Here is a 21,916-nt window from a genome sequence, read left to right on the forward strand (position 1 = left end):
CAGCTACTGACCCGTTTTTCTGTTCCCAACACCGCCCTCGCTCGCCACGGAAGATCCACTTCCGCGTTCAGGGTGACCTGCTTCCCGCGTCCAGTAATCACCGGATTGTGGGCACAACCTTTTGTCACGGTTGCCATGGCGCCCAATCGTCCCTTGCCGTCTGGCGCTAGCTTCTGTCACAGTTGCCAGGGTGCCCAATTCGCCCCACCCATGGACACCAGCTGAAACTCATTGACTGATTGCTCCCTGTCAGTTATTAAACGCTGTCCTATGAGTCGTCCATTGTCGGAGCGTCTGTGAAACTCATCAAGCCCTGAGAGTCTCAGTGTTTCCTGTGTTTTTGCTCCTGTTTTGCTCTCGCTACGATCTGTTTGATTTTGACCACTTCCGCTAACAATGATCTCTGGATCGAGTGTGCGCTCCTTTCTCTTCTCCCCAATAAAGTGAGTAACTTTACGCGAGTGGGTTCTGCTCTCTGTTTCCTGTCCTGGTACCTGACACCTTTTGTCTTTCTTCCAATAAAACTTGAGTGAGAAACGCAACGCAAGTGGGTTCTGTTTCCGTTCTGGTATTGACAAAAACTGACTTATTTAGGGAGTTTTCTGTTTTGCTGCAAAATGTCATGCTATGAAACTATGAAAATATCTACGTTGTGTCTTATTTCGACAAGTATTTTCGTCCCCGACCACGTCTACTCTCCTTTCCTGGATTATGACTCGCTTCCGACCCAGACCATGATTGTCTTCCCCACTATTTAAACCCTGTCATGTCAATCCCCGGTTGTCGGTCGGTCTGCGAATCTCTGTTTTTACACAGCAAGCCGTTTTTCGCCTGTCCCATTTTTTGCTCCTGTTTGTCCTCCGGCTTCGACTCATTTTAGGTCCCTGACCACGTCTACTCTCCTTTCCTGGATTACGACTCGCTTCTGACCCCGTTTTTGCTCTCCTGTCCCGGCTACTGATCTGTTTTCCGTTCCCGACATTCAATGTGACCTGCTTCCCTTGTGAGAAACGCAACGCAAGTGGGTTCTGTCTCCGTTCTGGTCCTGACAAAAACTGTGACTTATTTAGGGAGTTTTCTGTTTTGTTGCTGCTAAATGTCATTGCGCAAAACTGTAAAAATATATACGTTGTGTCTCATTTTGGCAAGTATTTTGCTGCACTTCTTTCCATTGCTCTATTGTTCCGTTCCACCATTTTTTTTCCTATTTACGATCTTTATTACATGTTTTCCCAAGACTTCCCTGTCTAACCTAATCACCTGCAGTGTTTACTACGTTGTTATCAATGACAATAAAGACAAGACCATTCAATTCGACAATCAATTACAGTCGAAAGTATTACTCCCCCGAATGAAAACGGTGCGCCCCCCCGCTTGGCCTCTCACGTTGAGGGATAATAGAGCTGTCGCAGTGTTTTGACTCGGGGTATCGATTCTCCCGTTAATTGCTTTGGGGCCCAGGATAGCGGTCCAAGGATATTAAAGGTAAAGTATTGTTGCACTAACCCTTGTCGTGAGCACCCGTCATTGCTCGATCAATCAAGACCGCCTGTTATGATTTTAGTGGTAAATGGACCCATGCGGGGGAGGCGGTAACTAGTGGCGGAGGTTCTCAAAAAAGGACGATATTTTTGAACAAGAAACAAAACACAAACCTGACAAAGTTTAAGTGGTAGATGGACCCATGTGGGGGAGGCAGGAACTACAGGCAGAAGTTTTCAAACAAGGACGATATTGATTAACAAGAAACAAAACACAAACCTTACAAAATTCAAGTGGTAGAGGGACCCATGCGGGGGAGGCAGGAACTGCTGGCGGAGGTTTTCAAACAAAGACGATATTTATTAACAAGAAACAAAACACAAACCTGACAAAGTTAAAGTGGAAGATGGACCCATGTGGGGGAGGCAGGAACTGCTGGCGGAGGTTCTCAAACAAGGACAATTTTTACCAACCAGAAACCAAACACAAACCAGACGAAGTTCAAGTGGTAGATGGACCCATGTGGGGGAGAGAGGAACTACTGGCGCAGGTTCTCAAACAAGGACGATATTTATTACCCAGAAACAAAACACAAACCAGACAAAGTTCAAGTGGTAGATGGACCCATGCGGGGGAGGCGGGAACTGCTGGCAGAGGTTCTCAAACAGGGACTATATTTATTAACAAGAAACAAAACACAAACCTGACAAAGTTCAAACGGGAAATGACTGAAACCGGGAATTAAAACAGCAAGGATTAAAGTTGTCAGAAGCCAGAGCAGATACAGGACCCAATTGCGTGACAAGCCTTTTATTTTATGGGAAATCGGGAGTCATGCACGTTAGGAAGCCGGTCTGGCGTGGAAGGACTGTAAGCCAGAGACAGACGAGACTGATCCCAATAGCCCGAGTCGATATCGGACAGATGGAGTTGATTACGGACAGGAAGGGACAGAAAGAAAAGATAACGAATCAGGATATTGAAAATTAACAGGAGAAACTAGACGGGAATGAAGACTGGACAAAATAGTAAACATGACAAAAACAGACGGAAACTAGAATGGAACCCGAAATTAAACGGGACAACAATAAACGGGAACAATACCTGAAGATATCACAGGAAAACAGGACCGAGTAAGAACCCACGTCTTGTGGGGCAGAAGTTCGTTTGATGGGCTGACAATCAAAGCAAGAGAGCGCTGAGCTTCATCTAGACAGAAACCACACGGGCGGGGTCGATTGGGCACCATGGCAACTGTGACACACACAGGCGGGGCCAATTGGACATCATGGCAATTGTGACTAAAGAAACAAACCTGGTGAAGAAGTGAAAATGACAATCAATGTCAAAATAACCCCAAATAGTTTGCTGAACAAAATTGTCCTTTTGATAGGTTCAGGATGATTGGACACACCAATGCCCAGTTCAAAACACCGTTTGGGGCCCTCTAGTTGTGAGAGGTATGCCAGACCCTAACATGTCCTTCCTGAAATTCTTTCAGGCAGGGACCCGGGGACATTTATCAAACTCTCGCATTTTTCGACATTTTTCATCCCGATTTCAAAACCGAGGCGTCGGAAATATTGATAGGTCACGGAAAAATGTCCCGCGGTAGAGCAGCCATGGCCATCCTTTTTTTCATCAAAAGATGAAAATGTCCTTTCCTTTTATTTCATCACTTCGTTTCATCACATCTCCAGAATGATAAGGACTATTTTTTTGCCCCGTGACCCTTGCAGAAAAGTTTTTTTTCATTTCTCACAATGGCTTCCGATTAAAACCAGAAAGGTGAAAGCGTTTCAAAATTGAAAACAAAACACAGATGGTTCAAACGTCTCCCAATTCCGAGAGACTTAGTTTGGACTTTTCATTTTCAGGCAGTTCAGATTAAAAAAAAAGAAATATAAATAAAAATATTTAGCTTAACATAGTTATTCTGTATCATAGCTCCCTGTCACTATTTGAACTCCAGTCCTGTCCTGTCAGTCCCCTTTTGTCAGTCTGTCTGGGAACCTCTGTTGATACAAGGCAAGCCTTTTCGACCCTGACTCTCGCCTGTCCTGTTTCTGCTCCTCTCTGTATGTCCTTTTACCTTCTTTTGCCCTCTCTTTTTTCATTTCTCTCTCTTTTCTCTCTCTCTTACTTTCCCCTTCTCTCTTTCTCCTCTTCTCTGTTTCTCCCATTCTCTCTCACCATTTTTCTTTTTATCTCATTTGTTTCTCACATTCTCTTTCTCTTTCTCCCTTTTCTTTGTCACACCCTCTTTTTCTTACCCTCTCTTTCTCTTATTTCTTTCTCACTCTTTTTCTTTCCCTCTAATCTACTAGTCAGGCCCCCGAGGGAATGTTCGTTCTATTGTGTGGCCCCCAAGTTCAAATGAGTTTGAGACCCCTGATCTAGCCCTTACAAATCAAAAACTTTTTTTCTTTTTTTACTCTCCCGTCCCGGCTTTCAACCTCTTTTTGTCCCCGACCACGTCTGCTCTCTTTTCCTTTTTTCCTTATTTTGGTTTTCTGGCGAAACCATCAGTCCAAAAATATCACTTCAGGTTAATTGGAGTCTTTCTGTCGCCCGAAGGTAGGAATATTAATGTGGCGGGTCCTGGCCGACGTCCAGCCCCCTTTTTTGCACAATGTCAGCTTCACATAATGTTTTTTTTTTTTTACAACTTTGTTTTGATCACGATTTTCTCTGTGCAGAGGAGAATTTTGCTGTAATCAGATTTTAAAATGCTAAATTCAGGAACAAAGGGCTCAACGTGAGTGGGAGTGTGGTATGAAGTCCAGATTCATCACCAATTTTCCAAGATAGCATTTCCTGTTTCAAATTATGGCCGAAATTTTGGAAAAACTTTACAAAAAAAAATGGACAAAAGCAGCCATGTCAGAACCAGAACAGGATCAGGAACAATGTTCCCTCTAAGCTGCATGTACCCAGAGCTTTTCCGCGCACAAGAAAATCTAGCCAGCTCCCAAAAATCAGGGCTCGAAATTGCTAGTTAAGGAGTCAATTAAGTCAAAGTTACAGTGCATGAGGGTAAAAATACACGGGTTCCCCTGACGCTGTGTTCTAAAAGCGATATTTTGAAGTCAAGGTCGAAGTAGAACAAAGTTGAGTCAAGTCAGAGTTTTTCGAGAACCGGCTTCTTCGGCTCGGCTCACTAAAAGGCTCTTTCGGGTCCCAAACGGCTCTTCAGGTTGTTTTTGCTTCTTTCATCCCAACATGACCAAATATTATGTAAAATTATGCACACAATAACTCAGGAAGGGGGAATAGAACAAAAAAGAAAAAAATACCAAAATGAAAAAGTAGTGAAAAGCTGAGAAAAAAGGAAACAAAAGGAAAAGAAAAAAGGAGGAAAAATTCAGAAAACAGCCAGAAAAAAAGAAAAGAACAAAACAAAGGAAAAAAAGTAAATAGAGAACAAAAAGAAAAAAGTAACAAATAGGAAAAAATAAACACAATGAGATTTTTTTAAAGGAATAAAAAAAAACAGGAAAAAAGAAGAAAAAGTTTGTGTTCCATTCAAATAATTTCCAATGATACCAAGTCAATCTTGTTGCCAGCATTGTACTTCCACTAAAAAATGGGATTAAATACAGTTGTGTATCGTACTACTGACTTAGTTGCCACACTTGGGATTGCTGTTGCTCACTGTTGTTTCAAGCGTTGCTCCCCGACTTTGTGTGAACGCTCAGACCCGTAAGGAAAATTACAGGGAACATTGATCAGGACCCAATCGCTTTTATTTTACGGGAAATGGGGAGTCATGCACGTTAGGCAGCATTTTGGCCTGAAATGATAGGAAGTCAGAGGCCGACGAGATCGATACCAATCTTGGCTTGCAAATGAAAAATCAACATTGCGTGTATCATGGTTTAAATGATGTATATAATATATGTTGGAGCTCATTTTATCTCTGGACCAGATCAAGAAAAGAGCCACATATAGGTCACGTGACATAGGTTCCGGACCCACAACAAAATGAGCTTCTGCTATCCATTAGCGTCAACAATTAGCAACAAGCATGTTGAATCAGAATATCATTTCCATTTTTACAGCTGACATACACAAATAACTTAAACTACCCTGTTGTTTTTGTAAAGTAGGCTTAAACGTATTTGCTCAAGGTGTGTATTTCTAATCAGTTTGTTGTTCCCTTTTGGCGTCTTAGTTTTCCTGTCTTTGTTTGAAGGTGTTGGTACTTTTCCCAGGGGGGTGATTTTTGTCTTTGCCTTTTGTCTCAACACACCAGTACTTGTCCATGTCTTCTTATTTCAATAAAACACAAAGGCGGATTGGGGAAAAGCCAGAGGGATCCTTATCAGCGAGACGAGAGCGAGTAAATTATCCGTTCCTCCCGCGCTTCTTCTCCAACTGCAGTTGTTAAAAAAACAAAACAAGTCTTTGCCTGAATTTCCTTCTAGAGTTAGCTCATTTTCTTTCGACCCAACAGTTTTCCAACTCAAAATGGTGACCATAACAACTTTTTAAGCCACACCCTCTTTCCCTTCGAGAGCTATAGACATCAAGCTTCCACTTTAGGTGGACCGGCAGTAGAAGAGTTAGACTTTAACTCTTTAATCGTAACACATTAGCATCATTAGCCTTGGTTCTTTCCTGAAGAAAAAAAAAAAGCGTAATCTGTATGAGTTCAAGGCCCGATTATGTTTCAGGTGATGCAGATTTCAAAGCACCGCACAAGGCTCTTGTCATCTTACTGCATTGCATTATGCAAGGCTGTTGGAGAGAACCCCAAGGGCAGGTAAAATAAAGGCTCAGCGGATCTATGGAAAAAGGCTTTGAAATCGTACATAAACCTGCAGGAGGCATCGCTCTCGTTTTCAATTAGAAGCGGTGGCGGCTGGTGGATCAAGGCTACCTGGTCGGTTGGGTTATCTTGATTAAGACAACAATCAGATAATAGTCTGTTTTATCTGATTCTAGTGATTATAATGAGAAAGATACCTGCAGACGGAAGCAAAATATCGAAGTTGAGTCATGTCATATGCAGTGTTCCTTTAAGCATTCACAGCGCACAAAAATCAGGGCTCAAAATGACTACTTAAGAAGCGACTTCTCAAAGTTACAGTGCATGAAGGTCAAAATACACGGGTTCCCCTGACAGTGTGCCCTAAATGCGGTATTTTGAAGTCGAGTCGAAGTCGAACGAAGTTGAGTAAAGTTACTAGAGTTTGTCGTGAACCGGCTTCTTCGGCTCGGCTCACTAAAAGCTCTTTCGGGTCCTAAACAGCTCTTCAGGTTGTTTTTGCTTATTTAATCCCAAAATGACCAAATATTATGTAAATGTATGCACAAAATCACTTAAAGGAAGGGGGGAATAGAACAAAAAAGAAAAAAATAACAAAATGAAAAAGTAGTGAAAAGCTGAGAAAAAAAAGAAACAAAAGGAAGAGAAAAAAAGAAGGAAAAATTCAGAAAAAAGCCAGAAAAAAAGAAAAGAAAGAAACAAAGGAAAAAAGTAAATAGAGAACAAAAAGAAAAAAAGTAACAGCTCGGAAAAAAATCAACACAATGGGATTTTTTTTAAAGGAATTTAAAAAAAAGTAGAAAAAAAACACGGAAAAAAGAAGAAAAAGTTTGTGTTGCATTTAAATCATTTCCAATTACATTAAGTGAATCTTGTTGCCAACATTGTACTTCCACTCAAAAATGGGATTAAGTACAGTTCTGTAGCTTGCAACCGACGAAATAAGCCCCCCAAAATATTAATATTATGGGAAAAATATATCAGGAAATAAAAAGAAATGGATATCTTGTGAAAGAATTGTAAAAACAAAGGACGTTTGTAGGCAATCGTACATGAGTCAATTCATTCAAAAGAGAAAAATAATTTTGCATTGCCGGAAACTCAGCAAAATGTAAATTAATGAAGTTTACGACATGTTTGATCATGACTTAGTTGCCACACTTGGGATTGCCGTTGCTCACTGTCGTTTCAAGCGTTGCTCACTGACTTTGTGTGAACGCTCAGACCCGAAAGGAAAATGACAGGGAACATTGGTCATATGGCTTTTCCCAATGGCATGACAAAATCAGTTTGGCTCTGGATCCACACTAATTGTTACCAGGTCGGCCAAATCAGTAAAATAATGTCAACTCCACATTTTCCCTTTTTTTTTTTACGGTATTATACTTGATCATTCAGCCTACATTAGCACTAGATGTCCCAGGAATGTTCTTACCCCTACAGATATCAGGACCAGAATGGAAACAGAACCCACTCGCGTAACATTACTCACAGTTTTATTGGGAAGAAGGGGAAGGAAAAGCGCTATAGAAATGCAGACCATTTACCATTTAGCATCTTGATTATCCTCAAAACGTTTGGAGGCTGACTCCCTATTGGTGTGTGAGTGTGTGTGTGAATGGGTAAGTGTGAAGCACATTGTAAAGCGCTTTTAGGAGGTCTTTATTGACTTGAAAAGCGCTATAGAAATGCAGACCATTTACCATTTAGCATCTTGATTATCCTCAAAACGTTTGGAGGCTGACTCCCTATTGGTGTGTGAGTGTGTGTGTGAATGGGTAAGTGTGAAGCACATTGTAAAGCGCTTTTAGGAGGTCTTTATTGACTTGAAAAGCGCTATAGAAATGCAGACCATTTACCATTTAGCATCTTGATTATCCTCAAAACGTTTGGAGGCTGACTCCCTATTGGTGTGTGAGTGTGTGTGTGAATGGGTAAGTGTGAAGCACATTGTAAAGCGCTTTTAGGAGGTCTTTATTGACTTGAAAAGCGCTATAGAAATGCAGACCATTTACCATTTAGCATCTTGATTAACCTCAGAACGTTTGGAGGCTAACTCCCTATTGGTGTGTGTGTGAATGGGTAAGTGTGAAGCACATTGTAAAGTGCTTTGGGAGGTCTTTATTGACTTGAAAAGCGCTATAGAAATGCAGACCATTTACCATCTTGATTATCCTCAAAACGTTCGGAGGCTAACTCCCTATTGGTGTGTGTGTGAATGGCTAAGTGTGAAGCACCTTGTAAAGCGCTTTGGGAGCTCTTCATTGACTTGAAAAGCGCTATAGGAATGCAGACCATTTACCATTTAGCATCTTGATTATCCTCCAAACGTTTGGAGGCTGACTCCCTATTGGTGTGTGAGTGTGTCTGTGAATGAGTAAGTGTGAAGCCCATTGTAAAGCGCTTTGGGAGCTCTTCATTGACTCGAAAAGCGCTATAGAAATGCAGAGCATTTACCATTTAGCATCTTGATTATCCTCAAAACGTTTGGAGGCTGACTCCCTATTGGTGTGTGAGGGTGTGTGTGAATGGGTAAGTGTGAAGCACAATGTAAAGCGCTTTGAGAGGTCTTCACTGACTTGAAAAGCGCGATAGAAATGCAGAACATTTACCATTTAGAACGTCACGCGTTTGGGTCCTGATCCCGTTCTGGTTCTTGACATTTTCTACACTTTAGAAACGTATCATGACAATATGCCGAATAAAATACTGCCTATGTGATAACAACAAGTCCCCCGAGTGTCCCTGCCGTCCCCGACTGAATAATTTGCAGCTAGAGCTAGATTTAAATGATGAGATGCAATGACTCCATAGATATATAAATAAAACGCTGCAGATCCCATTAATACTCTTCTCATCTCTTATCCTCCCCTTCAAACGTAGACATATTTACCGATGTTCCAGCCTTGCCTGCCACAGACATAAATACTCAGAAGCTGTATTGGCTTTCGGCTCGTGCAATAATAAAGCTGCCGACAGAACTGCCCACGGTAAAAAAACAACAACAACAACAACAACAAAGAAAAAAACAGAAGCTGTATTTTTCAAGCTCAAAGGGAATCGGGAACGCGTTGTCATGTACAGGGACGTCTTGTTAAATCACACTGTCAGGACCAGAACGAAAAACGTAGTCAAGTTCAGAAAAGAGGTCGGAGCCGGGAATCAAAAGGGAATCAGGACAGGTGAAATTCAGGGTCGAAAGGGCTTGCCTAGCGTGAGCTGAGGTTTGCAGACGGACTGACAACGGGTGACAGATACAGGGATGTCTTGTTAAATCAGACTGTCAGGACCAGAACGAAGACAGGACCCACTTGCGTATGTTTCTCTTAGTTTTATTAGGGGGAAGGGAAAGCGTAGTATACAGGATCTGTAGACGGTTGATTGTGGGGAGCAGGTTACTCAGACGTGGCGAGCGAAGGCAGTGTCGAGAGCGGGGAATAACAGATCTGTGGCCAGGACGGGGGAGCAAAAACGTAGTCAAGTTCAGAAAACGGGTCGGAGCTGGGAATATCACAGTAATCAGGACAAGAGAAAGTCAGGGTTAAAGGGGCTTGCCTAGCGGGAGCTGAGGTTTGCAGACGGACTGACAACGGGTGACAGATACAGGGACGTCTTGTTAAATCAGACTGTCAGGACCAGAACGAAGACAAGACCCACTTGTTTACCACAAGTTTTATCGAAGGAACGAGGAAGGGCTGGCCCACGAACCGGTGTTCACTCTCGCACTCAACTTGTGATCCAAACACGAAGGTGGATCTTCAGTAGCGAGCAATGGTGGTGTCACGGGCGGAAAACTGGTCGGTAGCCGGGACTGAGAAAGCGAAACGTGGTCGGAAATGAGTCGTAACCCAGTACGGGAGAGCAGACGTGGTCGGGAACAAAAAACGGATCGTAATTTGTGACAAGAAAGCAGACGTGGTCGATATCAAAACAGGTCGTAGCGGGAGACAAACAGGAGCCAAAAAACAGGACAGGCGAGAGTCAGGGTCAAAAAATGCTTGCCTTGTATCACGGAGATTTGCAGATAGACTGACCAGAGGGGATTGACAGGACAGGGTTTAAATAGTGGGAAGCCAATCCGTCAACAAGCTGGTGCCACACGGGTGGGGCCTATTGGGCGCCATGGCAACCCTGACAACTATGAAAGCATTTGGCAGAAAACTAATCACAATTCAAAAAAAAAATGAAACATTGCAGCACTGAGCTCTGTCGCGTCAAATTTCACAAAAGCCCCACTCTATTCCAGGGACGTAAATCTGTTATTCCCAAAGGGTTTGTAGGGATGGCCTACTTAATCCCAGTGTTTTGTCCCATGCTGCTTTACATATCGTACTTAAATTGAAAGCAAAGGCACGGAGCAGAGAATTAATCGCAATAAAAAAACATGACTACGCACCGGCACAAAGAAGTGTATTCGGAAAGACCTTGAGGGGAGAACGGATTTGCTAAAATTGTTTGAATAGACATAGGTTTCAAACCGAAGAGGTGGAGACTAACAAGGATAATGTTATGTAGAGAACAATAATTACTGTAGTAAGTGTAAAGAGAAGTTTAATTACAGTGCTCACTGACTCCTGTTCGGATGTTTTTGGATCCGAGCTTAGTTGTTAACCCTAATTACAGCTCACGGTTGACAGCCGTTCCTTTCACTAGAAAACATGAATCCGTTTCACGACCCGTCGATTTATGACAGGGGACGTGTTAATTACACGCGAAGCCGTCAATTGGACATGTATGTGAAAGTAAACGATTACTTGAAAATGTTCCGCCGGCTGGGAACATATTATTGAAGTTAAAACCAAGTAAGGGGTTCCTGTCAGGACCAGAACGGAAACAGGACAAGAGAAAGTGTTGCACACAGGATCCGGCGTTCCCTGGAGGTGTCAAGCAAATCGTTCTCGTAATCGGATCGTGATCCGAACACGGAAGTGGATGGCGGTGTCAGGGACGGTAAAAACTGGTCGGTAGCCAGGACGGGAGAGCAAACGTGGTCAGGATCATAACGGGTCGTAGCCGGAGACAGACGGGAGCAAAAACGTGACAGGTGGGAATCAGGGTCAAAAAGAGGTTTGCCTAGTGTTAACTGAGGTTCACATGTGGCCTGAAAAAAGGCGACAGACAGGAGCGCGTTTAAACAGGGACAGGGAGCCAATCAAAAGAGGTCGATAGCCAGGACAAAGAGCATAAACGTGGTCGGGGTCATAAGCCAGAACGGGAGAGTAGACGTGGTCAGGGTCATAAACGGGTCGTAGACAGAAGGGAGAAAAAAACGGGGCAGGCGGGAGTCAGGATCGAAAAAATTCTTGCCGTGTAAAAACGGAGATTGGCAGACAGACTGACAAAAGGGAATTGACAGCACTGGGTTCAAATAGTGACAGGGAACCAATCAGAACCCTCAGCGATTGGCGCCGAAACACTAAAATCTGTTTGAATTCATTCAATGCTAGATCTGGTGTCAGTCGATTAAGAACAGAAACATTGCAACTTAATATTTCATTCCAAAAAGGTGTCAAGACCAGAAGGGACACAGGACCCACTTGCGTTTCTCACAAGAAAGGGCTGCGCCCACGTTTCAGGGTTCGCTGGATGCGGGAAGCAAGTCGCTCTGATACTCGGATTGTGCTCCGAACGCGGAAGTGGATTTTCCGTGGCGGGCGATGGCGGTGTCAGGGACGGAAAAGCAGGTCGGTAGCCGAGACTCGGACTCTGATTGGCTCCCGATCAGTACTTGTACCCACTCCTGTCTGTCCCCTTTTGTCAGTCCGTCTGCAAACCTCAGTTAACACTAAGCAAGCCTTTTTCGACCCTGTCTCCCACCTGTTTTTTGCTCCCGTCGACTCGTTTTTGATCCTGACCATGTCTACTCTCCGTTCCTGGCTTACGACTCGCTTCCGACCTCGACCACATTTTTGCTCTCCTGTCCCGGCTACTGACTCGTTTTTCCTTTCCCGACACCGCCATCGCTCGCCACGGAAGATCATCTTCCGCGTTCATCCCGTCGACCCGTTTTTGATCCTGACCATGTCTACTCTCCTTTCCTGGCTTACGACTCGCTTCTGACCTCGACCGCATTTTTGCTCTCCTGTCCCGGCAACTGACCCGTTTTTCCGTTCCCGACACCGCCATCGCTCGACACGGAAAATCCTCTTCCGCGTTCATCCCGTCGACCCGTTTTTGATCCAGACCATGTCTACTCTCCTTTCCTGGCTTATGACTCGCTTCTGACCTCAACCACGTTTTTGCTCTCCTGTCCCGGCTAGTGACCCATTTTTCCGTTCCCGACACCGCCATCGCTCGCCACGGAAGAGGATCTTCAGAGCGACCTGCGTCCAGCAATCCCCAGATCGTGGGCACAACCCTTCCCTTTCTTCTCATACAACTTGTGAGAAGCGTAACGCAAGTGGGTTCTGTCTCCGTTCTGGTCCTGACAGACGAATACGTTGATCATGCTTTTAGCTTTCCTTCAAGAAACAATCACAGAAAAAGAAAATCATCTCGTTTCTATTCCGCTCGAAGTCAGGACCGTTTTTTCTTTATGTGGAGATAATGGAGTTCCGTGGTGTCAATGAAGCTTTTTATGCCGGGTAATTGTCGAGCATATTTTACGAGTTCTCAATGAGGCTTTTTTTTTTGCCAAGAAGAATGGCGTCACGGTGGACAGGCTTCTCAATGAGGTGACGGAAGATTGAATTTGAAATACTTTAAGTAAGGTGAGATAAAGTGGAGAGGAACGTCATGTCAAAGAGGAAATAATGAGTTTTTGGCGTCGCTTAACATTTTCTCACAGTTATCTTAAGCTTATTCATCACCGTCAAAACCTAAAATATTTTGAGTAAGATAGATGGTGATAATAGATTTTTACAATTACCAAATACTTTGACATTAGAGGTACTGTATGGAATCCAAAAAAATTACATATGCTGGCGCCATCTTCTGCCTCAAATTGGTACTTTTTTCAACCTCCTTGTGTGGCACGTGCAAGTACCCCACTTTCTTGAATGCACTACATCTTTTTGGGGAGTTTCGGTGGGTGTAAAAATATGCTTTACACCTGTAATACATACATACAACAAAGACAGTTAAAACATCTTCTTTGTTCCTTTATATCTTTGTTTTCCTTTCCTCACTGTAAAATGTGGAACTGGAGTGCCACGTCCAATTTCATTGTCACAATATATCCCATGTTGTGACAAAGACAATAAAGGTATATTCTCTTCTATTCTATTCTAGTCTATTATATTCTAAGTATGTAAAATACTCATTTTACACAACCTGTCAGGACCAGAACGGAGAAAGGACCCACTTGCGTTGCGTTTCTCACAAGTTTTATTGGATGAAAGAGAAAGGGTTGCGGCCACAATCCGGTGATTGCTGGAAGCAGGTCGCTCTGATACTCGGATTGTGCTCCGAACGCGGAAGTGGATCTTCCGTGGCGAGCGATGGCGTTTCTGGGACGGAAAAACAAGTCAGTAGCCAGAACAGGAGAGCAAAAACGTGGTCGGGATCGAAAGCAAGTTGTAAGCCAGAATAGGAGAGAAAACGAGGTCGGGACAAAAAGAGGTTGAAAGCCAGGACGGGAGAGTGGACGTGGTCAGGATTAAAAACGGGTAGAAGCCGGGGCACGGATGGAAGCAAAAAACAGGACAGGTGGGAGTCAGGGTCCAAAAAGGCTTGCTAGTGTTAACTGAGGTTCGCAGACGGGCTGACAAAAAGGGACAGACGGGACTGGGTACAAGTACTGATCGGGAGCCAATCAGAACCTGTGGCAGTTCAGTGATGATGACATAACCTGATCCAAAGATCATATTAGATTTGAACTCATCATACAAAAGAAAAACAAAGGAAGAGCAATACATTCCATTTTATGCATACTGAAGCCTGGTGACCGAAATCAAAACAAACAGACGGGATCGATACCAGAGAGGATACACAAACGGGGAACAGGACAAAGTCAAAACTCACGTCTTGCAAGTGCAAAGGTTCATTGACGGACTGACACAGGGTGGGAGAGAGTACTGAGCTTAAATAGAAGGGAAGCCAATCTGTCAACAAGCCGCAGCTCCATAGCAACCGTGACAATTTGATAATGAAGTGATGTCAAATATTTCACTGTACCACCTCATAAGCAGATAATTAGTATATAAAAAGTATATACAAATCTACTGCCACCTACTGATATGGATGACTATTACACAGGGTTGGGTAGTGTTACTTGAACTGGATTACTTTCAATGACTTTTGGATGACTCCAATACCAAATATGCTCATAAAAGACAAAAGAAACTCAATAGGAATCAAATGATGACTCACAACACGTGGTTAGCCTTCTCTCCTGGTTTGATCTCTTTGATCTCCGGCAAAACGAACATAAAATGTGCCAAAAACAAAATTAATTTTTCCAATTTTTGCCCTTCCATGTATTCCGTTACTCCCCAAGCCTGCACAAATTGAGTCATTTTCTTCATATTTAGTTTATTTTGTCTTTTATTAGCATATTTGGTATTGGAGTCTTCCAAAAGTCATTGAAAGTAATCACGTTAAAGTTACCCTACCCAACCCTGCTAGTATTACAGTTCCTGAATAGTGGCCTGATTTATTTTTGGGGGGGGGGCAAATTTCAGCGGCACACTGGTTGAAAAACACCGTCCTATAGCAATGGCGTCCATAAAGCGTCGACTGCTCCAGCTGTCCCCGGTCTCCCTAACACCAGATTCCGATTTCGGCAAGTAGAACTCCTTAAACCCGATCCCTCCCAGGTGCCGGATACAGACTGCACGTCCGGCCTGTAAAACCTCGAAGTTTGTAAAAAAGGAGGCTGAAACGAATGCGGCGGAGGAGGGCAACGGCTGCCTCTTCCCCGTTTAAATGACACCTCCTCCTTACAACGGAGGATGTCGTCTCTATCTTCGGAATCAAGATGTAAAAGTCAGGCTACATGCGGACGGAGATCCTGCAGTAATTCTCTTCATTAATCACCTGTCTAGAGGAACCTTCTCCGGGGAGCCGCTTTCTGGATGCTAATTACAGCAGAGTGTTTGCTGCGGTAGCCATTTTATCCTTCTCCTGCCCTTCTCCTTGTGTTCCAGGTTTAGAACAGGGGTCTCCGACTTGACGCTTTAAAGTGACAGTGTGTATTAGACGGTTTATCTGTCTTGCTGTCTACGTGTGTTTCTTAGTGTAGTGTGTCCTAGCATAGTGTTTTTCTCTTTTTCTATTTTATAAACACTGAGAGAATAGAAAAGAATAGAATACAATACAATACAATACAATACAACATAATGGAATAGAAAATAGAATGGAATAGAATAGAATACAATACAATACAATACAATACAATGGAATAGAAAAATAGAATAGAATAGAATACAATACAATACAGTACAATACAATACAATAGAAAATATAATAGAATACAATACAATACAATAAAATTGAATAGAAAATAGAATGGAATAGAATACAATACAATACAATACAATACAATGGAATAGAAAAATAGAATAGAATAGAATATAATACAATACAGTACAATACAATACAATAGAAAATATAATAGAATACAATACAATACAATAAAATGGAATAGAAAATAATCTTCCTTGGACTAATTTTTACTTGGACTAAACATGACAGTGACATCTAGTGGACACACATATTTCACTGTACCTTTAAGAAAAGCATAATGTTTTTTCAGCGCTGTTTTTTTTCTTTTTTTCTTTTCTTTTTTCCTTTTTTTCTTTACTTATTTTATTTTCTTTCCTTCCTTATTTATTTATCTTTCTCCATTGTCCTTTCTGGCTTTATTTTCCCCTACTTTTCTTTTTATTCCCATTTCACCCTTTTCCCCATTTTCATTCATTTTCTTTTTTTAAAACACTTCTTTGTGTCTTTCTTTGTGAAAGGCTGCATAAAAATGTGATGAAAAAGGAAGGTTTTTGGTCACTTTTAGTCTCTGTAGTTTGTAGTCTTCTTTGGACTTAATTTTGCTTGCACTAAACATGACAGTGACATCTAGTGGACTAGTAAATTTCACTGTCCCTTTAAAAACAGCAAAATGTTTTTTAGCGCCATTTTTTTTCTTTTTCTCTTTAATTGCTATCTTTTCTTTCCTCATTTATTTCTCTTTCTTCATTGTCCTTTCTTTCTTTCTTTTCCTCTCCTTTTTTTTAATTCCCATTTTACTTTATTCCCTTGTTTCCCATTTTCATTCCTTTTCTTTTTTGAAAACACTTCCCCTTCTCCGTGTCTTTCTTTGTGAAAGCCTGCGTGAAAATGAGATGAAAAAGGAAGGTTTTTGGTCACTTTGAGTCTCCGTACCTAAGCCTACTTCATCATGCGACTTTATTTTTGTTTCTTTTTCATTTTTTGTTTTAATTTGTTTATACTGAAGCAGTTTCATTATGCTCACACGGAACAAACGAGGTTGTTGTTATTCCTGCCATGTAATTTAGTGTGTTTTATGACTACGCAAGCTTTTATTATTGTCATAATCTTTATTCGGCGATAATACTTTTACTGCGGACTGTGAAATTGTTGAGCTAGATTTCTTTCTCTTGGAGTACTATGTCAAGAAAACCATGGTTTGAAGGCCCCGATATTTTTTTAAACAGGGTTCTTACATACATAGATAGATGTCTAGATAGATGTCTAGATAGATAGATAGATGTCTAGATAGATAGATAGATAGATGTCTAGATAGATAGATAGATAGATAGATAGATAGATAGATAGATAGATAGATAGATAGATAGATAGATAGATAGATAGATAGATAGATAGATAGATAGATAGATAGATAGATAGATAGATAGATAGATAGATAGATAGATGTCTAGATAGATGTCTCGATAGATAGATAGATAGATAGATAGATAGATAGATAGATAGATAGATAGATAGATAGATAGATAGATAGATAGATAGATAGATAGATAGATAGATAGATAGATAGATAGATGTCTAGATAGATGTCTAGCTAGATTTATAGATAGATGTATAGATAGATTTATAGATGGATGGATATAGATACTTTATTCATCCCCGTAGGGATATTCACACTTGCAGCAGTATCCTTTTTTTGTTTATTAACAGATGAACAGGATGGCCTCGGGGTGCTGTGTTGTAGTTTAGCCACAGCGGAGTGGATGACGTCACAGGCTAGGCCAAAAGTTGGACGTCCCTGCAGCAGATGGAAATCTTTGTGCCCAGGGTTACACCACCTCGTGATCAGTAGATAGCGAGTTCACCTCCTCTCCGCTTCTCGCAGGATTTTGTGTCTCTGTCTGCGCTAACAGCACTGTAGCCGGGTGTAGGTGTTTGGTAGAAACGACAGTAGTATGTAGTTGACATTTTCAGTTGCAGGAAGTTTTTCCGCATTACTAGAAAAACCCACATTCATTTTTTTTTTAAATGTCCTGTATCGATAGGTAATCCTTGCACTAAAACTCATTTCCTAGTGGCCTGTTTAGGACAAGCATGCACCTTTATTGTAGGGACAATTACATTTCACAATGCCGTACAAACTAATGCCAGCTGCTGTTAATCACAGGGGAAGAAGAAATGCAACTGCAGAGAGAAGCGCCAAAGAGCAGAGTTGGTGTTATTTTTAGCAGACTTGTTGAGAAACATGGCAACAATGTCCAGACGTGGGTTTCGACTCAGTTCTGTTCCTGTTGATATTTCCTGCCCGGTCCGGATATCCGTCCGATATCAACTCAGGCAATTGGTATCGATCTCGTCTGCCTCTGGCTTCCTATCATTCCACGTCAGACTGCTGCCTAACGTGCATGACTCCCCATTTCCAATCAAATAAAAGGCTTGTGTGAAAACACCACGCGATCGGGTCCTGATTCTGTTCTGGTTCCTGACACCTGTCCTCTAGGATGGACTCTATGATGCTTCCTGGGACAATGCCAAACAAACTAATGTCAGCTGCAGTTAATCACGAGAAAAGACGAAATACAGTGGTAAAGCGAAGCCATCAGAAAACGGAGTCACTGTCGTTTTTAAGCAGACTTAAAATAAAAAGCTTGTGTAAGAACGTCACGCGTTTGGGTCCTGATCCTGTTCTAATACTCTTTCCTTCTTGTTTTGTTTTCCCTTTCGCAGATGGAGATAACACCAGAGCCTCATCCTGACGACGAAGGGACCAAAATAAGTGTAAGTCCGAAACCATCAAACAATCAAAAGCTCCGATTATAATTTCAATCACAGTAGTCATAGGCAGAAATTGGAAATTTTGAAGTACCGGCTTGCTCAGAGGTAAATCATAAATAGCCTGGAGATCAATTGTCTGTTCTAAGTGTAATGAGGGATGGTATAGAAGCACTTTTCAAGCAGCGGTGCGGCTCATTTATATTTGCCGTGGTATCGAATCGTAATTACTTCGGTGGCAAATTGCGTCGAGGTACGAAAATCACGCTGTGACGACAATCAAGCTTGTTTTTCTTTCTTTTTTTCTTCTTTGTTGATGTCTATATTCGTCGATTATTAGGTTTCCGAAAGTGGAAATTAGTGTTCTAGGAATGTACATACCTGTAAATGTCATGTCCAGCATGGTCGCCGTAGCGATTGGCTGGCCCCGCCCTCTTGGCAGATTTTCTAATTTGCGTGTGTGCTTCTTAAGGGCGGGTTCTGCGGGTTCATTGCATTACTTTGCAATATTTTGTTCTGTTTGACTTGAGGAAACCTGTACTTACCCGTTCTGAGTAAAAGCCTGTTTTGTGAGTATTCCTAGTCTGAGTTCTGAACAGGTTTTCAACATGGGTAAACAACGATCTGGCAAAGGGCAGTTCCAAAAGGCAGGTTTAAGTACCCATAGGAGTAATCGAGAAATGCAGGTCAGCCGGTGTCAAGGGGCAGGGCCAGCTGGGCGCCATGACAACCGTGCAGGACATGACAGATAGATGGATAGATTTCCAGTTTCCTTCCCGTCTATTTTTGTCCTGTTTATTATTCTCTCCTGTTTTCGTTCCCATCTAGCGTTTCCTGTTCTATATTGATATCCCATTCATTATCATTCCTGTCTGTCCCGTCCTGTCCGTTATCGACCCCATCTGTCCGATATCAACTCAGTGAATATGTATCGATCTCGTGGGCCTCTGGCTTCCTATCATTCCACGCCAGACTGCTGCCTAACGTGCACGACTCCCCATTTCCTGTAAAATAAAAGGCTTGTGTGACAAACGTCACGCGTTTGGGTCCTGATCCTGTTCTTGTTCATGTCAGTTCCATTCTCCTAAAATTCCATATGCTCTCATCACGTTCAACCACGACAACTGTGCAGGACATGACACCTTTCTCCTCAAGTTGTACACAAAATGATAAAACTAGGACAGAGTCTAGCAGCCATTTGGGTCGGAACAGCAACTTCAAACAACTCAACTCTCTTCCCTCATTGTCCTGCGTCAGGATTTTGTTTTTGTTCCTGACTCGGAGCAAAAAAAAAGACTGTTTTTAATGATCACTGAGAGGAAAAACGTTTTAAAGGCTACATGTGACCCAGATCCTTTTTTTAGCATTAAGCGGTCCATTAGATGTTTTTCTTCTCTTCAGATAGACATAGGGTATAATCACCGAGCCTATGTGAGTCAGTAAATGAAGCACTAGCTAGCAGAGTCCACCAACATCTACTTTAAAGAGACAGACTCCCTTTATGTCTTGTTTTATCTCTGTCAGCGGCTTCTGCTGCTGGTCAAGGATGAAGTTGTACAGCTTAGCAGAGTCTTGGCCCTTGTAGTAAATCCTTTCTAGGCTCGGAGCCATAAAACAAAACATATCCATAAAACGGCTACTGTAAATACAACCTGCCTCTGTCGCGCCTCTGCGGGGTTCGTTTCAGAAGGCGGGGCTTCGTTTGATGCCCAACACATTTAGGGGGTTTGGTGAAACTGCATTGACTAATTGGAAGCGCTTCAGCATTTCTGTGGAGATTTGAATTGTTGTCCAAAAATCTTGATCACTACACATATTTGCCAAGTACTGCCTTAGTAATGGAACCATGTTCTCATCTCATCTCATTAGCTGCGCCGCTTATCCTCAGTAGGGTCGCGGGGGTGCTGGAGCCCATCCCAGCAATCATCGGGCAGTGGGCAGGGGACACCCTGAACTGGTTGCCAGCCAATCGCAGGGCACACAGGGACGGACGACTCGCTCGCTTATTCACACCTAAAGACAATTTGGACCGGCCAATCCACCTGAAATGCATGTCTTTGGAATGTGGGAAGAAACCCACGCAAGCACGGGGAGAACATACAAACTCCGCACAGGAAGTCCGGTAGCTGGATTTGAACCCACACAGGTGTTTCCCAGAGACCTTAGAACTGTGCCGCACACCCGCTAACCCCTGCGCCGCCGTGCTGCCCGGAACCATGTTGTCTTAGATAATTACTGTTACCAGTTATTAGTAAGTTAGTAACTAAGTACCACTAAGTCACTTCCACGTCTCCTGACTAATAAGTTACTGCCAAGTTAGTAACTGAGTACTATCAAGTTACTACTAAGTCTCCACTTGTAACATCATAGTAACTTAGTACTTTAGTCACTTGGCACCAAACGTACTAGTAACCCAGCGGTGACTGTATTAAACTCACTAGTAAATTAGTAGTGACTCGGCATTAAACTTACTAGTAACTAAGTAGTGACTCGGCATCAAACTTACTAGTAACTAAGTCGTGACTCGGCATCAAACTTACTAGTAACTAAGTTTTGACTCGGAATTAAACTTACGAGTAACTAAGTAGTGACTCGGCATTAAACTTACTAGTAACTAAGTCGTGCCTCGGCATTAAACTTACTAGTAACTTAGTCGTGACTCGGCATTAAACTTACTCTTAACTATGTAGCGACTCCGCATTATACTTACTAGTAACTAAGTCGTGACTCGGAATTAAACTTACTAGTAGCTAAGTCGGGACTCCGCATTAAACTTACTAGTAACTAAGTAGTGACTCCGCATTAAACGTACTCGTAAATAAGTCGTGACTCCGCATTAAACTTATTCGTAACTAAGTCGTGACTCGGCATTAAACGTACTAGTAACTAGGTCGTGACTTTGCATTAAACGTACTAGTAACTAAGTCGTGACGCCTCTTTAAACTTACTCAAAACTAAGTAGTGACTCAGCATTAAACTTACTGGTAACTAAATAGTGACTCCACATTAAAATTACTAGTAACTAAGTCGTGACTCGACATTAAACTTAATTGTAACTAAGTAGTGACTCGGTATTAAACGTACTAGTCACTAAGTAGTTGCTCCGCATTACTGACTTACTAATATCTTAGTGGTAACAGTAATTATCTTATGAGTGCATAATCAAACAGGTAGTACTTCACGCTAATCGCCCCCAAACTAGCTCTGAGCTTCAAAAAGGTCAGTGGCTGATTTTATATTCAGTCAAAATGACTTAGCACTGACTTGGTTCAATTTAAAATAGAATAGAATATAACTTTATTGTCATTGTTACAACATGGGTTGAATATATTGTGGCACTCCAGGTCCACATTTTACAGTGAGGATAAAGAAAACAAAGAGATAAAGGAACAAAGAAGATGTTTGTACTGTCCTTGTTGCATAGGCTTTGTTTTCCTCCGGAGGGGGGGGTGCAGAGGGGATGAGGGACAGACAGAGATGGCCGGATCCAACTAGAGGTTTGATGTTACT

General features: G+C 42.2%; 1 protein-coding gene across 1 annotated transcript in view; it reads left to right on the forward strand.

Moving 5' to 3' along the window:
• The window catches only part of vstm2a (V-set and transmembrane domain containing 2A), an 83,228-nt gene that overhangs the window by 34,621 nt on the left and 26,691 nt on the right, over positions 1–21,916 (forward strand). Inside the window, exon 3 of the mRNA XM_088322248.1 lies at positions 18,362–18,412. Coding sequence (XP_088178374.1) covers positions 18,362–18,412 — 51 coding nt within the window. The remainder of the gene's footprint in view (positions 1–18,361; positions 18,413–21,916) is intronic.

This window comes from Urocampus carinirostris, chromosome 18, assembly GCF_059441175.1.
Source record: "Urocampus carinirostris isolate Australia breed hairy pipefish chromosome 18, RoL_Ucar_1.0, whole genome shotgun sequence".
Lineage (NCBI taxonomy): Eukaryota > Metazoa > Chordata > Actinopteri > Syngnathiformes > Syngnathidae > Urocampus > Urocampus carinirostris.